Genomic DNA, 21,065 nt, shown 5'->3' with positions numbered 1-21,065 from the left:
TGCATCCATGTGGTAGACCTGGATGAAAATCCTGGCTGCTGGCTTCAGTAATTGTGGCCTTGTGGGGAGAGTACCAACAGATGAAACATCTCTATTTCTCCCTCTTTCTTTGTGACTTGGATTCTCAAGTAAAATAAATCTTAAAAAAAAAAAAAGATTGTAGTTTTCTTCAAATAAGTCTTCTACATTTTTGGTTAGATTTATTCCCAGATATTTCATACTTTTCTCTGTTATTTTGAATGGTATCTTGCTGGTTAAGTCTTTTTCCATCTTGGGGCTGTTCGCATACACTATGGCTGTTGATTTTTGTTCATTAATTTTGTACCCTGCCACTCTACCAAACTCTCGTACAAGTTCTAGCAGTCTCTGTATTGAGTCTCTTGGCTCTTCTACATAAAGAATCATATCATCTGCGTATAGTGAGAGCTTGACTTCTTCGTTTCCCATTTGGATTCCTCTGATTTCTTTTTCTTGTCTTATGGCCTCAGCGAGTACCTCTAGGACTATGTTGAATAGTAGTGGAGAAAGTGGACATCCCTGTCTTGTTCCAGATCTCAGTGGGAAGGGTTCCAGCTTTTCTCCATTCAGTATGATGCTGGCGTTGGGTTTTTCATATATTGCTTTAATTATGTTGTGGATTTTTCCATCTATGCCTACCTTGGTTAGGGTTTTTAGTAGGAAGTGATGTTGGATTTTGTCGAAAGCTTTTTCCGCATCTATTGATACTATCATGTGATTCTTGTTTTTCAGTTTTTGGATGTGGTGTATCACATTTATAGATTTTCGAATGTTGAACCATCCCTGCATTCCAGGGATGAATCCTACTTGATCTGGATGAATGATCTGTCTGATGTGTTTTTGAATTCTGTTGGCTAGGATTTTGTTGAGAATCTTAGCATCAATGTTCATCAAAGAGATAGGTCTGTAGTTTTCCTTCTCTGTTAGTTCTCTGTCTGGTTTTGGGATTAAGGTAATGTTGACTTATTTGAAGAAAACTACAATCTGCTTAAAAAAGAAATTGAACAAGACCTCAAAAGATGGAGTAATATCCCATGCTCCTGGATAGGTAAAATCAATATCATTAAAATGTCTATACTGCCAAAAGCAATATATACATTCAACGCAATCCCAATCAAATTGCCCAAAACATTCTTCACAGATCTGGAAACAATGATCCAAAGGTTCATCTGGAAGCACAAAAAACCACGGATAGCTAGAACTATCCTGAAGAACAGGAAGTTAGCAGGGGGAATCACAGTTCCGGACCTCTGGACATACTATAGGGCAGTGGTTATCAAAACAGCGTGGTACTGGCACAAAGATAGAGAGGAAGATCAATGGAGCAGAATAGAAACGCCAGAAGGAAACCCACACAGATACAGCCAAATAATCTTTGACAAAAAGACAAACGACAACCCAGGCAAATGGGAAGGTCTGTTCAATAAATGCTGCTGGGACAACTGGTTGATAGCCTGCAGAAACAAAAAAATAGATCCACATCTCTCACCATACACTAAGATCAGATCTAAATGGATAACAGATCTAAACCTACATCCAGAAACCTTCAAACTTTTGGAAGAAAATGTTGGAAACACACTGGAACACTTAGGGGTAGGCCCTCACTTCCTAAAAAAGACTCCAGATGCAGTAGAAATCAAGACCAAAATAAACAATTGGGACCTCATCAAACTAAGAAGCTTCTGTACAGCTAGAGAAACAATCAACAAAGTAAAAAGGCAACCCACAGAATGGGAGAAGATCTTCGCACACGACATAGGTGATAGAGGGCTAATATCCAGAATATACAAAGAGCTACAAAACAACCAAAATGTCAAAACAAACAAGCCACTCAAGAAATGGGCACGGGAAATGGGCAGACACTTCACAAAGGAACAAACCCAAATGGCAAATAAACATATGAAAAAATGCTCAAGTTCCCTGGCAATAAGGGAAATCCAAATTAAAACATCAATGAGGTACCACCTAACGCCAGTAAGACTGGCCCACATGAATAAAAGCACCAACGACACTTGTTGGCGAGGTTGCGGGGAAAAGGGAACCCTACTCCACTGCTGGTGGGGCTGCAGGCTGGTACAGCCTCTATGGAAATCAGTATGGAGAATATTCAAACAACTCAAATTCAACATACCGTATGATCCAGCAATAGCACTCCTAGGAATATATCCAGAACACTTGTTCTATGAGAAACCAACATGTACTCCTATGTTCATAGCAGCACAATCAGTAATTGCAAAAACATGGAAACAACCAAAATGCCCATCAACAGAGGATTGGATAAGAAAGCTATGGTTCATCTACTCCATGGAATACTACTCAGCTATTAAAAAAAACAAAATGCAGTTCTTTGTGGCCAAATGGGCCAAACTGGAAACCATAATGCTAAGGGAAATGAGCCAATCCCAAAAGGTTAAATACCACATGTTTGCCTTAATTTAAGATGATATGATGTTATGTATAACATGTTATGTTTTGAATGTTATATGTTGTGTATAAACTAAAATTGAAGTATAGGTGAGGTGGTCACAGAAGGTGGCTGGGAACCCGCATTTACTTTTAACATATTGGTTACTCATTACTATGTCAATTAATTCCATAATGATGTAAATTTTTGCTGATGGTATGTTGGAGCTTTCAATTGACTGGGATGATACTCTGCTGGCTATGTCATCAGACCAGAGAGGGTATACCTAAGAAACCGTTGAACTTGACGGGACAATAAGATGCTGGACTCTATGTTTGGTATACGCTTGCAATGGGGAAATCTCAACTGAACTTGAGCTGTGGTTATGCAATAAGGTGGAGGAATCCACCATGGTGGGAGGGTTTGGGGAGGGGTGGGGAGAACCCAAGTATCTATGTAACTGTGTCACATAATACAATGTAATTACTGAAGTTAAATAATAAATAATTAAAAAAAAAAAAAAAAAAAAAAAAAAAAAAGAAGAAATGTGAAGTACTGTCATCAGAGAATGGCTGCAGGGAAGAGAATTGAAAGGAGAAAGGAAATATGCAATAAAGTGCTTAACGAGTTATTATTATAATTGGTGTATGTATTCAAGTGGTAAATCTGAGAGGGGAAGAGGACTTTTATAATTCAAAGACTGTTGTCACATACTGCATGCAAATAAGAAGTTTATATAAAAACCTTAAAGTTGATTTTCTCAAGGATTTTGTCTTTTTTTATTTTTATTATTAGTTATTTTGCATTATGTGATAGTTTCATAGGCTCTGGGAATCCCCCCACCCTTCCACACGCCCCTCCCCCCTGGTGGATTCCTTCACCTTGATGCAGTATTACAGTTCAAATTCAGTCAAGATTCTTTCCTTGCAAACGTATACCAAGCATAGAGTCCAGCTACTTATTGTCCAGATGGGTTGAACAGTTTCTTGGGGAGACCATTTCTGGTCCGAAGTTAGAGCTGGTAGAATATCATCCCAGTCAATTAAGAGTCCCAATATAACATCAACAGCAATTTGCAACATTATGGAATTGACATGGTTTTGAGTAACCAGTATGTAAAAAAAAAAAAAAAAGCAAGTTCTTAACCACAACCTCTGATTAGCTCATTGACATTTCAATTTTAGTTTATATACAGGACCAGCTGCTATATACCTTAAAATGGCTATAAGGTACCATTCAGCTGTCTCGTGTCTATTTCATTTTAGTATTTAGCCATTTGTTGTGTTGAAGTATAATTTTGCTGATCTTGGCAGATTTTAGGATAATCTAGACTGGCTTGTAACTCTAACAAGACATTTGTGGACAATTAAGGTGCAGAACATTTTTTGGAGGGGGAGGTGTGCAGGAAAATCCTCAACACCATGGTGAGGAGTGACTAATCTTTGTGTCCCACCCAGTGAGGCATGAGCCAATCCACGCCAGCTCTTTCCTGTCAGATTCCAAGCTCTACTTTTTGTTGTTTGTCTATTTATTTTAGGTTTTTTTTAGTTTGTATGATTGTTTGTTTGCTATGAGGGGTTTTCGGAGCGATCCCGATGGTCACTGCGAGGGAGAGTGGGGGTCCAGAGGTGGAGCCAGGCTCGGACCAGAGAAAGCTCTCCTCCCTGGTCCCGAAGGACGTTTATTGTTCTTCTGTTTTTGCGGACCGCTCAGGGCTTCTGGTTGTCTTTCTGATGACGTTGGTTTCTGCATGGTTGGGGGTGGGTGACCTCAGAGTACTTGGCCTCCGAGGGCAAAGGATTTTGTCTTATGAGGGATGAAGATATCTGTTTAAAAAGTCACAATATAGGAAGTATGTTAATAATGTTACTGTTGTGGCGTTCTGAGTTGCGCCTGTTCCTGCTATGGCAGCATACCATTTGGGCACAGCGTCTAGTCTCTACTGCCTTACTTCCTGTCTAGCTCTGGGAAAGCAGTGTAAGATGGCCCAAGAGCTCAGGTCACTATTATCCACGTAGGAGACCCAGGTGAAACTCCTGGTTCCTGAGTTCTATCTGGTACAGCTGTAGTCATTGCAGCCATTTGGAAAGTGAATCATCAGATAGAAGATCTCTCTCCTCTTTTCTCTCTGTAGTTTTATCTTTCAAATAGATAAATGGGCCCGGTGCAGTAGCCTAGTAGTCATTGTCCTCGATTTTCACACATGCACTAGGATCCCAGAGGGGCACTGGTTCATGTCCTAGAGCCTCTGCTTCCCATCCATCTCTCTGCCTCTGACCTGGGAAAGCCGTCAAGGATGGCCCAAAGTCTTGGGATCTTGCATCTGCTTGGGAGACCTGGAAGATGTTCCTGGTCTTGGCTTTGGATCAGCTCATCTGCAGTGATTGCAACCACTTGGGGAGTAAATCATCAGATGGAATATCTTCCTCATGTGTATTTCTCTTTCCAGTGGAAATAAATAAGTCTTTAAAAACAATTAAATGAACCTTGAAGAAAATGATGCCTTTGATATTTATATGGTCAAACTGATTCAGGAGAGAGATAGTGATTAATTTGAATCAGCATAGATGGCGTTATGGAAGAGAGCATTTAGGTTAGGTCTAAAGAGAAGGTATATTTTCAGGTGATTTATTGTATACATAAATTTATTGTACATTTTTGAATTTATTTTAAAGGCAGAGAAAGAAAGAGAGAGAGAGACAGAGAAATTGATTGATTCCATCAACCGGTGAGAGAGCAAGCTTCTATCAGCTGGTTCATTTCGCAAATCCCAATTGTAGGCAATCAGGGTCTCCCTGTGAGTGGAAGGGTCCCAAGTGCAAGGGTCATCACCTGCTGCCTCTCAGGTTTTATATTAACAGAAAACTTGAATAGCACACAGAGCTAGGACTGAAATTCAGGCGCTCCGATATAGCTTGGGAGCATGACCAACTAACCACTGTGCCAAATGCCTGTCCCATGTGCTGGGCATTGTGCATATGTTGGTTTACTTAATCCCAAAACCCGTGAGAATTGAAGCTCAGAGATGTTAAGCAATTTGTAAAAGGCTGAGTTCTAGTAAGTAGGTTTCATTACCAGATCTAGCTGACAACAAAACCCTTTCAGTGTAGCGCAGTCATTATAGGGAAAGATATTGGAGGATATTCCAGCACATGAAGCAGGAAGAACAAAGATAAGTACAGAAGTGAGAAAAAGTAGAGAAAATTTTTGTGTGTATGTGTGCAATCAGGTCTGAACTGGGCACAATATGTGTTTGGAGGACATGGGATAGAGGAAAATAAGATTGAAACTAGAGGTTGTAAATTTATCTGGGGAGGGAGGTCTCAAAGGCCATGTTAACAAACTTGGACATTGTTTTGTAAGAAATCATCAGTTTTAATTTTTTTTTAAGATTGGACAATATTATACTTAGTATGTGAACCTCAGAAGGCTAGCTTTGTATTTTATTTTAGAACTGAAGATTCTTTCAGGAGTCACAACTATGGAAATAAAGTGGGTTATTGAAATCAGGTGTTGAATGTAATTACCAATTTCACATGATAGTTCATGTAATTCATAACTATTTTATCATCTGTATCATGAAATTAGAAATACAGCCATAGAATAATGTTAGCTTACTACTTTTCTAAGACTCTAACACAGCGTTTTTAAATTATGTTTTTCAGATACTGACCGAGCTTTATCATTATTGGATGAATATTGCAAAAAGTTAAGAAAACCAGAGGAGCAGCTGTTGAAAAATGCTGTTAAAAAGGTGATGAGTATCTTTAAGAGCAGCTTATTCCAGGCTTTGCTAGGTAAGTGTTCAGTTGGAGTGGGCTAAATGGTTTAAATGTGGTCAAAGAACCTGATGTTAACCAAATTTCAAACTGGAATTATTTCCCTTGGTTATGGAAAGGAAAATTTTTGTTTATTTCCCTTTCCCTTTCTTATTTAAGATTAACTTAGAAAAGAATTGTTACAAAATACAAAAAAGGGATGAATTCCTGATTTTATAGGAGGAAAAATTTTTCATAGAAAAAAAAGGCCTGAGTAGTTTACTGTAAAACATTGGAGACAAATATGCTAGGGAAATAAATTGCCTTTTGTGTCTAACACAAAAATCACAGTTCATAATCAGAATCAGCTTTCTACCTTAAAATAAACAAAAACAAGCCTTGTTTCATTTTCCTTGATTTTCTATGGAAAGTTTAATGTCAGAACTGAAAAGTTTATTGAAAATTTAACATTTTGAGATCGTTATCAATTTTGTGACTCAAATCACATGTCTTACCTTATGCTTATTCCCTTCCTTATTAATGATTGTGAAGAAAACAAAAGATATGATTTTTATGTAGTTATGCATAAATATTCTGCAATTATGCAAAAGGTAGCTTTTATTTCCTTTTTTCATATGTTAAGATATAAACATTTCCCCCAACAAGAACAACTTATCAAATAATTAAAACTCACTGGATACAATATATTTTAAGGAAATAACTGAGTTTACTAGATATTTTCAAGTCTTTTTCAGGCTTAATGGTTATTGATGAGAATCTAAATTTGGAAATACATAAGGCTTATTTTAGAAATATTTTATCTGCATTGTGATAATTATCTTGGTAAAATTTAATATTATTAATATATAATTAAAGATATTTATCAATATTTTTATTGATTAAAAGCTAACGTTACAGTTTGAATATAATTTCAAAAATCATTAAATGAACATCTGAAAATAAGTATTGAATACAAATGGAAATAAAAATATTATATGATTATTATTATTGTGTGTTTATTTAAAATATCCCATTGTGGCTAACAAGAATTAATGGAAAAAAGTGTGATCAGCTGGCATTAAATAAAAACAACTGTAAATATAGTATCAAAGAGTTTATTTAAAGCAACTCTGTCATCAGAAAATAGCATTTAAGAAGGCATTTTAAAATCACAAATTTCTCATTTAAAAACTAATGGTGTCATCTAGTTGATAATTACTAAAAACCATTAATTAAATTCAAGTGTGTCTGAGTAGATTTGTGTGATGTTTTAGGTTAAGACTGGTTAAGTCTTTTAAGAGCCTGAGATTTCTGAGAAACTGATTTAGGAAGAGCAATTTCAGATGATTTAGATAAGTCTTTATTTTGATAACATAATAATTTGTTAATATAACTATATTACCTAGAGAATAAAAAGACAAATGTGTGACAAATAATTACATTTTGCCATTATTAAGGGAATGATAAATATCATGATGTTTGAATGTCTCTAATAAAATGAAAGGCAGCAATAATCCGTAAAAAGCTGTTATGTAAGTAATTCCACCGTCCAGCTTTGAATGGATTGATTTATTTTAGCTGATCTTCAAAATTCATTTTGGGATAAACCAGAGTGCAAAATATGAAGCAACATTATGTAACAAAGATAATTTTCATTTGATTTCTATGTGCATAGCTAAATGTTGATCATTAATTTATTATTGAATGTTTGAATGCTGTCACTGTGTAATTTTTTCTAAGATTTATCTTTTTTGGAAAGGCTGATTTTCAGAGAAAAGGAGAGAACAAGAAGTAACTGTGTTTTCTCTAAGGACACAGAAGAGAACCTTTAACATGCTGAAGAAGATTTATACATTTATAAAAGTATAGTTAGGGAGGCATTGATTAATAAGACATTGCTTCTGGTTTAAAATTTGCTTTCTATTTGACCCATTTTTCTGCCTCAGTTTTCTTGTTCTTTTTTTGGTTTCATGTAGAGAAGGATAGTGACTTCACCCATTGTTTTAATATAGCACATTGAAAGAGTTCATTATATAAATCCCAACCCACTGCAGAAATGCAAAGAAATTATACTGCAGAAAGAAGGACAAAAATAGCTAATAAAGTAAATTGCTATCATTGTAGAATGTGCTAGGAAACGAAATCCTCGTTGCACAGAAGAAAAGCATTACTCTACCAGTGAATGTTGTTCTCCTTTTGTGGTCTTTTTTATGAAATGCTAAAAAAGAATACTATGTTTTAGGTAGGATCATGTTTGAGGATTGAAAATATACCTGCATTACTGTGCCACTATTATAGGGCATAAAACATTTTACATATTTGTAATGACATGACAAAATATGATAACAATTTTTTTGTAGGGATTTTTAAAAAATTAAAATTTTGAATTTTATGATGCAATGCCATAGGGTGTGGGATTTCCCTCCCCCCTAAGTAATCTTTTTTTTTTTTAAGGTTTTTTATCTTTGTTGAAAAGTCAGATATACAGAGAGGAGGAGAGACAGGAAGATCGTCTGTCTACTGATTCACTCCCCAAGTGTTCACAACAGCTGGAGCTGAGCCTATCCAAAGCCAGCAGCCAGGAGCTTCTTCCTAGTCTCCCATGTGGCTGCAGGGTCCCAAGGCTATGGTACATCCTGTTTTCCCAGGCCACAAGTAAGGAGCTGGATAGGAACTGGAACAACCAGGACATGAACTGTCACCCATATGGGATCACAGTGCTTGGAAGTTGAGGGCTTTAGCTACTAGGCTATGGCACTGGGCTCTAGTTTTTTATTTCTGAAAGATAACTTTAGTTATAAAAGCAATCATTTGGAAACTTTTTTATACTGAAGGAAAAGAATATAAAATCAGGGCCCAGCACAAAGGCTTGATTGGCTTATCCAACCCCTTCAAGACAGGATCCTACATTGATGCCAGTTCGTGTTTTGGCTCCTCCACTTCCCATCCAGCTCCTTGCTTGTGGTCTAGGAAAGCAGGAGAGGCTGTCCCAGAGTCTTGGGACCCTGCAGCCTCATGGAAGACCAGAGGCAGAGGTTCTTGTCTCCTGGCTTCAGTTCAGCTCAGCTCTGGCTGTTGCAGCCACTTGGAGTGAGCCAATGGACAGAAAATCTTTCTCTCTGTATCTCCTTTTCTCTGTAGATCTGCATTCCCAATAAATATAAAATAATACATCTGTTTCTAAAAAAGAATATAAGATCTAGTGATATGGTCCAGGCTATCTGATAACCATGGAGAATGATGACCTGTTTAACTTTCTTCCTGTTTTCTAAAGTCTCTGTATTGTTTTAGTCTTCCTATTTTTCCGGTAGGTGACAGTGGATAAGTCATGTTTTAGTGGTTTGAAAGTTGGTATTCAGTGTTCATTGAAATATAGAAAAAGGAAAATGAAAGAGCAATGTATTAGAAGCTACACATTCTGATGTCAGGTGTAGGGTGACATCTTGTGGCAAATCTGAGGAAAAAGCTCATCTTAGGGAAAGATAATTTTATTGGTGATCACATTATCTTCAAAAAGGCCTTCAACAGTTGCACATCAATGAATTGGAATTCCATGATTTCTTTTTTTGTTTGTTTGTTTTGCGTTTACATTTTTGTTGATTTATTTTCTTTTTATTTATTTATTTATTTTAAAAATTATATTGTTGACAATCTTTACATAGTTAATTACGGTAAAAAGGTTCAGGGGCTATAGGGAAGTGGGTAAGACTATTATGTCCATATTGTTTCCTTCTTGTATCTGAGGTAAAGGGGGATATTGAGGGAGAAGCCCCACCCAGTTTCCCACCCACCCCAAAGTCCCGGATGTGGGGCATGCTTTGAGATCCTTGCTCAAGTGGTTTTAATAGTTCATCAGTTATGAATTGCTGCCATTTTCGCCACTCCAAGCACGATGAGGTCATTGAAGAATCCACTGATTGACATAGTCCATCATAGATTGTGTATTTGCCCAGTATTTCGCTGCCAACATATAGCTGAGGTGGTTGATTGACTTGTTCTGTCTACTGTCTTTTCATGGTCAGGGTTCTGAGTCCAGCATTTCGATTGGGGAGATCCCCAAAGAAACTTTGAGGTATTCCCAGACCAGATTCTTGTATGTTCTAGCAGGCACAGGGCCCGGCACAGCCCATCTCCACGATCAGTTGGTGGTTGCAATTGCTGTGTTGGTTCTGGTTTCAGTCCCGACTTCCACTGGAACCAATGGGTGTTGCAGTCCAGCCTGGTTCTGCCCAGCACGTGCTCGGCCCTCACATAACCCAGTGGGAGGTTCAGCCTAGTCGGAGCGACCCACAATAGCCCCCACCATGCCCGCCCCCTACCCTGGTTTGCCAGTATGTGTAGCAGATGAGTCCAGTCTGTCCCACATCCCATTTGACTCTTGTACTTGTCAGTGGGTATTAAAGCTTAGTTCCATCTAACCAGCTCAACTATCTAGCCCTCATGGATGTTGTTGAGTGCCTCTCTGTCTAGCCACTCCAGCCCCCATCCTAGTTTTCATGCCCTCCTGCGGGAGTAGTAACCCAAGAGGGGGGAACCCACTATTTCCCTCCCGGGTCTCTCTCAATCCTGGTTTATGCACTCGAATTCCATGATTTCTTACAAACGAATTCTCTTTCACTGAGAATAGCTACAATATTTGGACTTTCAAGGCACTATTCTGGATTATCTATTCTTCATTTTGGTGATGAATGGGCAAGATAGAACATTATTCTTACACTCTTCAAAGTCTACTCTGAAAATTTAAATCTCTGTGTTATCACCACAATTATTTACTTAAATATTTTAGGTAATATAAAACGTATTTTATAGTATTAACTATATTTTATATTAAATAATATAAAATGAACAAATTCATTTTATATATGTGACACAAGTATTTTTTTTTTAAAGTTGTTGGGAATTATGTCTGTTCTTTAGTCATTACTTACACAGATTTGGAAAGACCTACATGTATATTTCTTACTATTCTAAAGATTTTTTTAAAAATCTAGTTTATTCTTTTTTACTTCACTATTTTGAGAGAAAATTTTTGTTAAGGACTTAGGATGAGCACTAAAATGGCATTTTTTGTAACTCTACTAGTAATAACATCTTATCAAAAAGTTCCTGTCTTGTTTTAAGGAAGATTTGTGTAAGCCTTATGTATCAGACTGTGTGTTAGAATACATTTTATTTGCATAGAACTTAGCAGAGAACCATACAGATAGTAGTAGTTAATAGTAATAGGATTATACAAAAAGATATATTGCATATTGGGATTTACCATGTCCTTGCTGGAAACTTCTACCATATCTCTACCTGCTAGAAACTTTAACCCGCCCCTTGATTATGTCTCATACAATTTTGTTCATATTGTTAAAAAGCATTTATTTTGTTCCCTGGTTATAAATTGAGTACGTTTTTGCTGTTCTGAGTGGTCTGAGTAGCTTGAGGTTGGTGGTTATATCTAATTTTTTGTACCCCCAAAATGTGGATCAGTGATGATAGGCCTTCAATTCACTTTAGTTCATTTACACAATATTTTAAAAATTCCCATTATGTGATTGTCATTATGCTAAGCTACAGAGATACAGCGGTGAACTGCAGAGCATGTTCCTTACCCTTAAGGGCAAGTGGAGAAAAAGGCACATCAAATACAGAATGAATTAATTATAAATTATAATAGTGTTAAGTTTGAGTATAGATAAATCCAGCTTCATGTTTTCCATAAACAGTAATTCTAGTGTGCAATTTTATTTAACAATAGTATGTATTTGAAAAATCATTGCTAGTTTGATCTTAATTATCAATTGCAATGTGTACTTTTTGTCACATGATTACACAGGTGTCAAGGATTTTTTTTTATGTAGATTGCAGTGATTGTCAAGGCCCATAAATTGATGTGAATTTGGAGTAATTTGGCTTTAATTCTGTAAAAGAGATGTTCTCAAAACATGGTTCTTGGGCCAGTAGTACCAATCCTGTGTTGAGATTGCAAGTTCTTGGGTTTCACTTTAGACCTGCTGTATCAGAACTCTGTAAACGGGTCTCAGCAAATAGTGTTTGGATAATTTTTCAGGTAATTGTGAGGGATGTTAATGTTTGAGAGCATGTGTTCTAAGTGATTAGATATTTGGTCGTCTAGAGAAAGTAAAGTACAAGGGAGACAGCATTCAATGAAATTGTGTAGTTTATATTAACAGTCATGACAGGTGCTGCAAAGGCGAATTATTACAAACTAAGGCTTAACTTTTAGTAGTAGAATCAGGGAAAACTTGAAGAAGTGGAATCTATCAAGTTGAAGGGCAGTGAGGAAATGCTTCTGAATGGAGTAAGCAGTCATTGTGTCCTTAAATGCTATGCTGTTACTTAGGCTCTTAAATGTTCTCCAGGAGCTGAATAGAGTGTTGGGTTAGACTTGTCTCTTCCAAAGGCTTTTCAGTCTTTACATTTGAGGGTAAATTTGAGATAAGAGTAGTAAGCATAAAATGTGATTGAGTTGCTGTGATTCCCTTAGTTGTGTGTTTCATGTCAGGTAGGGTCAACTTTCTTTTTCTTTTTTTTCTTTTTCTTTTTTTTTTTTAATTATTTATTATTTAACTTCAGTAATTACATTGTATTATGTGACACAGTTACATAGATACTTGGGTTCTCCCCACCCCTCCCCAAACCCTCCCACCATGGTGGATTCCTCCACCTTGTTGCATAACCACAGCTCAAGTTCAGTTGAGATTTCCCCATTGCAAGCGTATACCAAACATAGAGTCCAGCATCTTATTGTCCTGTCAAGTTCAACGGCTTCTTAGGTATACCCTCTCTGGTCTGATGACAGAGCCAGAAGATCTACCAGACAAGGGTCAACTTTCTTAAAATAGACATTTTTAGTTGAATGCTATTTTTGGCTCTGAACTTTGAATTTTTATTGTAACATTTGTTACCATGGGTAAGCGTTTGGCACAGTGCTGGAGCTGTTTCTTAGGATACCTGCATCCTGTATTGGTATGCATGGGTTTGACTTCTGGCTCTGCTAAGTCCAGCTTCCTATTGATGCACACCTTGGGAAGCACCAGGTGATGGCTCAAGTAGTTGTGTCCTTGTCACCGACATGAAAGACCTGGGTTAAATTCTTGGCTGCTAGTTTTGACTTTGCTTGAACTTAGTTCTTGTGGGAGTTTGGAGAGTAAATCAAAAGATGGAAAATCTCCGAATGTCTGTTTCTCTCTCTCTCAATAGGATAAATACATTTAAAAGATTTGATGTGGTGCAGTGGGTTAAGATATTGCTGACAATGTTCGCATCCCATTTTGTATCAGAGATTTGAGTCCCAGCTGTTCTGCTTTTGATCCAACTTCTTGCTAATGCCCATGGGAAAGCAGGGGACAGTTGGCCCCAGTACTTGGGTCTCTGTCATCCAATGGGAGATCCAGGTGGAGTTTTGGGTTCCTTTGGCCTGGCCCACACTTTCTCTGCGATCATTTGGGAAGTAAACCAGAGGATGGAAGATCTCTACCTTTCCCTCTCTCTGGATCACTGACAGTTTTTAAATAAATAAACAATTCTAAAACAAATTAACAAACAAAACAAAATGAAAGCATCAAAAAGTGAAAAAAAGCAAAAACCAAAAGCAAAAGCAAAACCAAAAACCAAGAGTTATGTCACCAGATGGCACCATTTAACTAAATTTATGTGGTTTGGATTCTTATAAAACTTTCTGAATGAAAGATTTTATTTTTACTATAGCTGAAATAGGAAAAAAATATTATTTAAATGTCATGGAATTTCTTTACATATTAAGATCATGAAACCCCAAATATTCAAGCATAAAAGAGTAAAGTGATAATAAATGAAAATTTAGTGATGAAAACTGTAATTAATAAATGGTAGCAATAAAAAAAGAACAAATCACAATATGTTTTTCCCTCTGGATTTTCCAATAGCAGGCATACTAAAATAAATAATAGTATAGACTTCAGTTTAACTTTCAGTTGTAGAAATATTTTCAAGTAGTTCAGATATAACAAAGTATAGAGAATACTCTATTATTTTAGGAATAATATTATTCTAGGTTACAATTAAACAATTCTAGATTATTTAGAGATAAACCCTTTCCAGATGTCCTGATTTAGTATGATATTATATGAAAAAGTATTGTCAATGGAGCATATATTCTACTGAACTGTAGAGCTAATAATAACATAATATTATAATCATAATATAATATAACATGATGCATCCTTTTTTTTCTTAGTATAGACATCCATGCCCCAGAAATCAGAATTTGTTACTTGGTTATGATCCTTCTTAATATTTTTTTCTTTGAGTACAGTTAGTTTTTTTTCTATAATTTAAATATTTGTATTTCTGGTGCCATACGTATTCAGTATACTGTTATTAATTGATTGCATTTTAGTCTCTTGGTGGACTGAGTTTCTTGAATTTAGTAACTAGTTCTAATCCGGCCAGTATCTTGTGTGGACTAGTCTTTCATTTGACAACGTGTATTTAAGAGAGACTGCATTAGACTGGGGATTTAGTGATAAGAGAAACATGTACTCTGTTTCCATGGAGTTCATGACTACCAAGGGAGAAAAACAGTAATCAGGTAAAATTGCTATAAGTAATTAAATAAGTGGTTTAATAAGTAGAGGTTTGTGATAAACAGATAAAATTTTAAGGAATTTCTTAAGCTGATCAAAAATCATATTTTATACCATATTTACTTAAAATGTTTAGATTTTAAAACCTTCTGGTAGTCTTTCATTATTCTTAGAATAAAATTCAAACTTCTTACCTGTAAGATTCCCTGTTACTCATGCCTATCTCTTTTTTTTTTTTAAAGATTTATTATTATTATTATTGGAAAGCCGGATATACAGAGAGGAGGAGAGACAGACAGGAAGATCTTGCATCCAATGTTTCACTCCCCAAGTGAGCCGCAACAGGCCGGTGCGCGCCAATCCGATGCCAGGACCAGGAACCTCTTCCAGGTCTCCCATGCGGGTGCAGGGTCCCAAAGCTTTGGGCCGTCCTCAACTGCCCTCCCAGGCCACAAGCAGGGAGCTGGATGGGAAGTGGAGCTGCTGGGATTAGAACCGGTGCCCATATGGGATCCCGGGGCATTGAAGGCGAGGACTTTAGCCGCTAGGCCACGGCGCTGGGCCCATGCCTATCTGTCTTGTCTCCACTCTTCCCTACTTACAATCTTCCAACCATAGTGACTTGCATATGGCTTCTGCAGTCCTGGATACCATATTCATATGTGTGGTAGTAAAAAAGGGGTATGAAAAAGAAGTTTCAGTCCAGTCATTATTGTTTTCTTACCAAGAAATCAAAAAATGGAGCTGGCACTGTGGCATAGTTGGTTAGGCACTGCCAGCATCCGCATGGTTTGGAGGTTAAAGATCCCAGTGTTCCACTTCTGATGTAGCTCCCTGATAATGCACCTGGGAAAGCAGTGGAGTATTGTCCACCAAAGTAGGAGACCCGAAGGAGTCCTTGGTTTTGGCAGTCCCAACTGTTGTAGCCATTTGGGGGAGTGAAGCAGCAGATGGGAGATCTCTCACTCTCTTTCTTCTGTGTAACTCTTTCAAATAAATAAATCTAAAAGAAAAGAACACATCCCCACAGCTGCTGCCTGTGTCACACTTCCTTCCCAGGACAGATTCTCTCTATGTCGTATTATTCATAACTGGTTCACATGACTACTGTCAACACGAAGGAGGCCAAAAAATGGATTTACTTTGAGTTTTAGTTCTATCTACTTTTATTTTCTGACCATAATTTTGTTGTATACTTTGTCACAAACTTGTTTAATTAGGTAGCCTTATTCTTAGTGATGTCTTGACTTACTCAAACATAGAGGAAGGATAATGGTTTAGGCATAGGATTTTCTTTTTTGATAACAAAAATGATTTTTAATTTGCTTTTAATGTGAGAAAGCAACATTATTCTGGCTAAAATAAGAGAAAACTGGACAGTTACGTTGAGATACAATTTAATTTGTTAGAAAAGCAGGGTTGGGCCCAGTGCTAAAGCCTAGTGACTAAAGCCCTCACCTTGCATGCACTGGGATCCCATATAGGTGCCAGTTAGTGTCCTGGTTGCTCTACTTCCCATCCAGTTCCCTGCTTGTGACCTGGAAAAGCAGTAGAGGATGGTTCAAAGCCTTGGGACCCTGCAACCACATGGGAGACCTGAAAGAAATTTCTGGTTCTAGACTTTGGATCAGCGTAGCTCCTTGGGGAGTGAACTAGCAGATGGAAGATCTTTCTCTCTCAAAATTTGGCTTTCTAATAAAAATAAATAAATCTTAAAAAGGAAGAAAAGTAGAGTGAGAGACTGGGGAGGGAATACACTCAGGCTCATTTATTTGTTAATTTATTTTAGCTCCCATATATAAGAAAGAACATTTGTCTTTCTTCGGTTTATTTCACTCAACACACTATCCTCTACTTCTAACCAATTTATTGCAAGTGATAGAGTTTCATTCTTAATTTTAGATTTATATAATATTTTAAAAAAGATTTTATTTTTATTACAAAGTCAGATATACAGAGAGGAGAGATAGAGAGGAAGTGGAGCTGCTGGGATTAGAACCAGCGACCATATGGGATCCCAGCATATTCAAGGCGAGGACCTTAGCCACTAGGCAATGCCACTGGGCCCTATATCATATTTTTTGTGTGTCTATGCCTATAACATATGTTAACACATATATTTAATTCACTTGCTGATGGATATCTTGGTTGATTCCATATTTTGGTTACTGTTCAGAGTGCTGCAATAAACACGGTGAAACAAGTATCACTTTGATACAATGAGTCATGCTTTTTGGGTATTTACTGGATTGCTGGATCATATGGCAGATCTATTTTAGCTTTCAAAGAATGTTCTGTATAGTTTTCCACAGTGACTATACTAATTGACATTCCCACCAGCAGTATATGAATTACCCTTCATAGTTTCATCGTGTTACTGTTCTTTGTCATCTGCATAATAACCATTAACAGTAGTGTGGAAATAACTCATTGTGGTTTTGACTTGTATTTGCCTAATTGTTAGTGATATTGAATGGTTTTCTGCATCTGTTTAACTGGATCAGTTGTCATTTTTGTTCAGTATTTTGAGTTACTAATTATTTCTGGATATGAGCCAATTGTTGGATATAGATCTTGCGTATATTTTTTCCATTTTGTTCATTGTCTTTTCACTCTGTTGATAGTTTCTTTTGCTGTGCAGAAGCTTCTGAGTTTGATGTGATCCTATTGTCCAGTTTTGCCTTTGCTGTCTGTTGGTCATTACCTATACCAACCTCTTAATGTTCCCCCATATTGTTTATTCTAGTGATATCATAGTCTTAAATTTTACATGTTAGTCTTTTATCTATCTTGAGTTGATTTTGTTGTATGGTTAGAGGTAGGGATCTTATTTCATTCTTCTATAGATATGCATCCAGTTTTGTCAGCACCATTTATTGAAGAGGCTATCTTTTCATCAGTGTATGTTCAAAACATTGTCAAAAGTCAGTTGGTGGCATTTAAGTAAATTAATTTCTGTCCTATTAAATTAATCAATTAACTGTATCAATTCTATCCCATTGATTTATGTATTAATTTTTATACCAGTACCATGCAGTTTTAATTATGATGGCATGGTAGCATGTTTTGAAATCAGATATTGTTATGCTTCTAGCCTGTTCAAATTGGGCTAGTCTTACATCTTGTTGTACCAGTCTTACATCTTGTTGTACCAGCATCACATATGGACACAAGTTCATGCCCTGATTATTCTGCTTTTGACCAGCTCTCTGACTGTGGCCTGGGAAAGCAGTGGAGTAGCCAAGGCCTTTGTGGGGAAATTTGGAAAAAGCTCTGGCTCCTTGCTTTGGATTGCCTCAGCTCTGGCCATTGTAGCCATTTGATGAGTGAACCAGCAAATGAAATGCCTCTCTTCCTGTCTCTTCTTTTCTCTATCAAATCTATCTTTCAAATAAAAATCCATAAATCTGGGCTTGGCATGCTGGCTCAATGGCTAAATCCTCATCTTGCATGCACTGGGATCCCATATAGGCACTGGTTAGTGTCCTGGTTGCTCTGTTTCCCATCTAGCTCCTCCTGGTTCTGGCATGGAGGAGCAGTAGAGGCTGGTCCAAAGCCTTGGGACCCTGCACACATGTGGGAGACCAGGTAGAAGCTCCTGGCTCCTGGCTTTAGACTGGCTTAGCTCTGGCCGTTGCACCCACTTGGGGAGTGAACCAGCAGATTGAAGATGTTTCTCTCTGTCTCTTCTATCTGAAAATCCACCTTTTCAAAAACAAATAAGTAAATCTTTAAAAAAAAATCAATAAATCTTAAACACCTCAGTGAATTACTTTCCCCAATTAACAAGGGGTCAGGGTGAAGTGGGTAGATAAATCACGGGTAAGATAATGAGATCTTTTCTTTGCAGATCTATAAGATTATGGGAGTTATACTTGGCGTTCCACTGCATTGATGCACATAGACTTCAATATTCATATCACTTTATACTCCTTTCAAATTTGGTATTGAATATTGATGAAAATAATTAACACTAGAAAAAGAAATCCCTCACATATCTCACAGGAAAGGCCTCCTCTTTGTTCTGTTTGCTTTAGCTCTTAGAAAAATGTAGAAGAGATAGAGAGTGAGGAACTTTGGTCTACTTTAGTTCGTTTACATGAATGAGTTCAAAAAGTTGTTTATGAGGAGAAATGCTTCCTCAAACATTTCTTAGTTCAGAAGGCATAAAACTTCTGAGACTATGTGAAGAATTTCAAACATTTCAATAATGACTTATAGATTATTACAAATCTTATTTCTGTTTTCTGAGTCCTCAGGTCCTGGCTTATATTCAGATTACTTGTTGCCAAAATAATGTTTCTGAGAGCGTCAAATTAGAATTCTTTTTGCAGAACTGTGTATTTATGAATCAAGTCATCAGATTCCTCCAGGTCTATGTATTTTTATTTGACAGGCAGAGTTACAGAGAGAAGGAGACAGACAGAAATCTTTAATCCACTGATTCACTTCCTAAATGGCCACAGTGGCTGGAACTGAGCTGATCCAGAGCCACAACTAGGAGTGTCTTCTGGGTCTCCAACACGAGTGCAGAGATCCAAGGACTTGAGCCATGCTCTGCTGTCTACCCAGGTCATGAGCAGGGGGCTGGATCTAAGTGGAGTAGCCTGAACAGGAACCAGCTCCCCATATGGAAAGTTGCCACCAGGTGGAAGCTTAGTGCTCTGCACCATGGCTTCGGATCCCACATAACACATATTTAGAACAATCAAACTACAGAGGTATGTTTTATAAGATATTTGCTTATTCATTTTCTAAATGTCTACAATAGACAAGGCCTGGATCAAGACAGAGCCTGAACCCAGAATTCAATCTTTGCCTCCCGTGTGGGTGGGAGGTACCCACATACATGAGCCATCATCTGTTCCAGCAGGAAGTTTGATCAGAAGCAGAGTAGCAGGGATTCAGACCAGGAATTGTGATACGAGATGCAGGTGTCCCTTGTAGCATCTTAAACACTGTGCTAAATATCTACTTCAAGTTAAAAGCACTTTTACATTCCTAGAAGTAAATCATATCCAATATTGCTTTCAGAAAAGCATTGAGTTTTAAAAAATAAGTCACTTAAAAAGGAACAGTTATTTCAGGAATAATGTGCTTTAGAAATATTTGCTCTAAGAGTATTTTTAAAGAGCTTTTCAATTGGTTAAAATAGGATAATGATTATGAATATAAAGGTGAGTTTAGATTTTATTAATTGATATACTCAACACCATCAATAAAAAATGTATTTCAGAGTATGGAACCTCTTAACAAATTCAGCATACATATTTATTTTCTTCATGATGTTTTTTTTTTTTAAACATGATTTCTGCTCAAGTTTTTTTTTTAAGATTTATTTATTTTTATTGGAAATGCAGATATATATAGAGGAGGAGAGATAGAGAGAAAGATCCTCCATCCGACGACTCACTCCTCAAGTGAACACAATGGCCAGTGCTGCGCTAATCCAAGTCAGGAGCCAGGAGCTCCTCTGGGTCTCCCACATGGGTGTGGGGTCCCAAGGCTTTGGGCTGTCCTCAACTGCTTTCCCAGGCCACGAGCAGGGAGTTGGATGGGAAGCAGGGCCGCCGGAACTAGACTGGAACCAGTGACCATATGGGATCCCGGTGCATGCAAGGTGAGGACCCCAACCACTATGCTATTGCTCCGGGCCCCATGATATTTTAAAACCTCATACAAATTTTTTTTATTAATTACATTGCATTATGTGGTACATTTTTATATGCACTGGGATTCCCCCCACCCCTCCCCAAACCCTCCCCCCACGGTGGATTGCTCTACCTTATTGCATTTCCACAGTTCAAATTCAGTTGAGATTCTTTCATTGGAGATATTTACCAAGCATACAGTCCAGCATCTTATTGTTCTGGTAAGTTCAGTAGTTTCTTGGTGAGACCATCTCTGGTCTGAAGGTAGAGCCAGCAGAATATCATCCCAATCAATTAAAAGCCCCAACATAATATTTACAACCAATTACAACATTATGGCATTGATTGACATGGTATTGATTAACCAATATGTTAATAGTAAAATGCAGGTTCTCAACCACAACCTGTGACTTCTTCATAGACATTTCAATTTTGGTTTATATTCAACCGTGTTCTATACACCTTAAAATGGCCTATAGATTGCCATTCAGCTGTCTCATGTCTATTTTAGTTTTAGTATTTAGCAGTTTATAGCAATGAAGCATGGTTTCTCTGAACCTCGCTGTTTTTTTTTTTTTTTTGGCAGTCTAACTCTATAACAAGACATATGTCAACAGTTTAGGTGAACAGTTATAGGAGGGGTGTGCAGAGAAATCTT

General features: G+C 37.3%; 1 protein-coding gene across 1 annotated transcript in view; it reads left to right on the top strand.

The window, feature by feature from the left end:
• Positions 1–21,065, top strand: part of LOC131479996 (disks large homolog 1-like) — a 979,279-nt gene that overhangs the window by 22,229 nt on the left and 935,985 nt on the right. Inside the window, exon 2 of the mRNA XM_058662300.1 lies at positions 6,088–6,219. Coding sequence (XP_058518283.1) covers positions 6,088–6,219 — 132 coding nt within the window. The remainder of the gene's footprint in view (positions 1–6,087; positions 6,220–21,065) is intronic.

This window comes from Ochotona princeps, chromosome 4 (genome assembly GCF_030435755.1).
Source record: "Ochotona princeps isolate mOchPri1 chromosome 4, mOchPri1.hap1, whole genome shotgun sequence".
In the NCBI taxonomy this organism is placed as follows: domain Eukaryota; kingdom Metazoa; phylum Chordata; class Mammalia; order Lagomorpha; family Ochotonidae; genus Ochotona; species Ochotona princeps.
The sequence above is the reverse complement of the archived record's forward strand: the minus strand, read 5'-3'. Positions and strand labels throughout refer to the sequence as shown.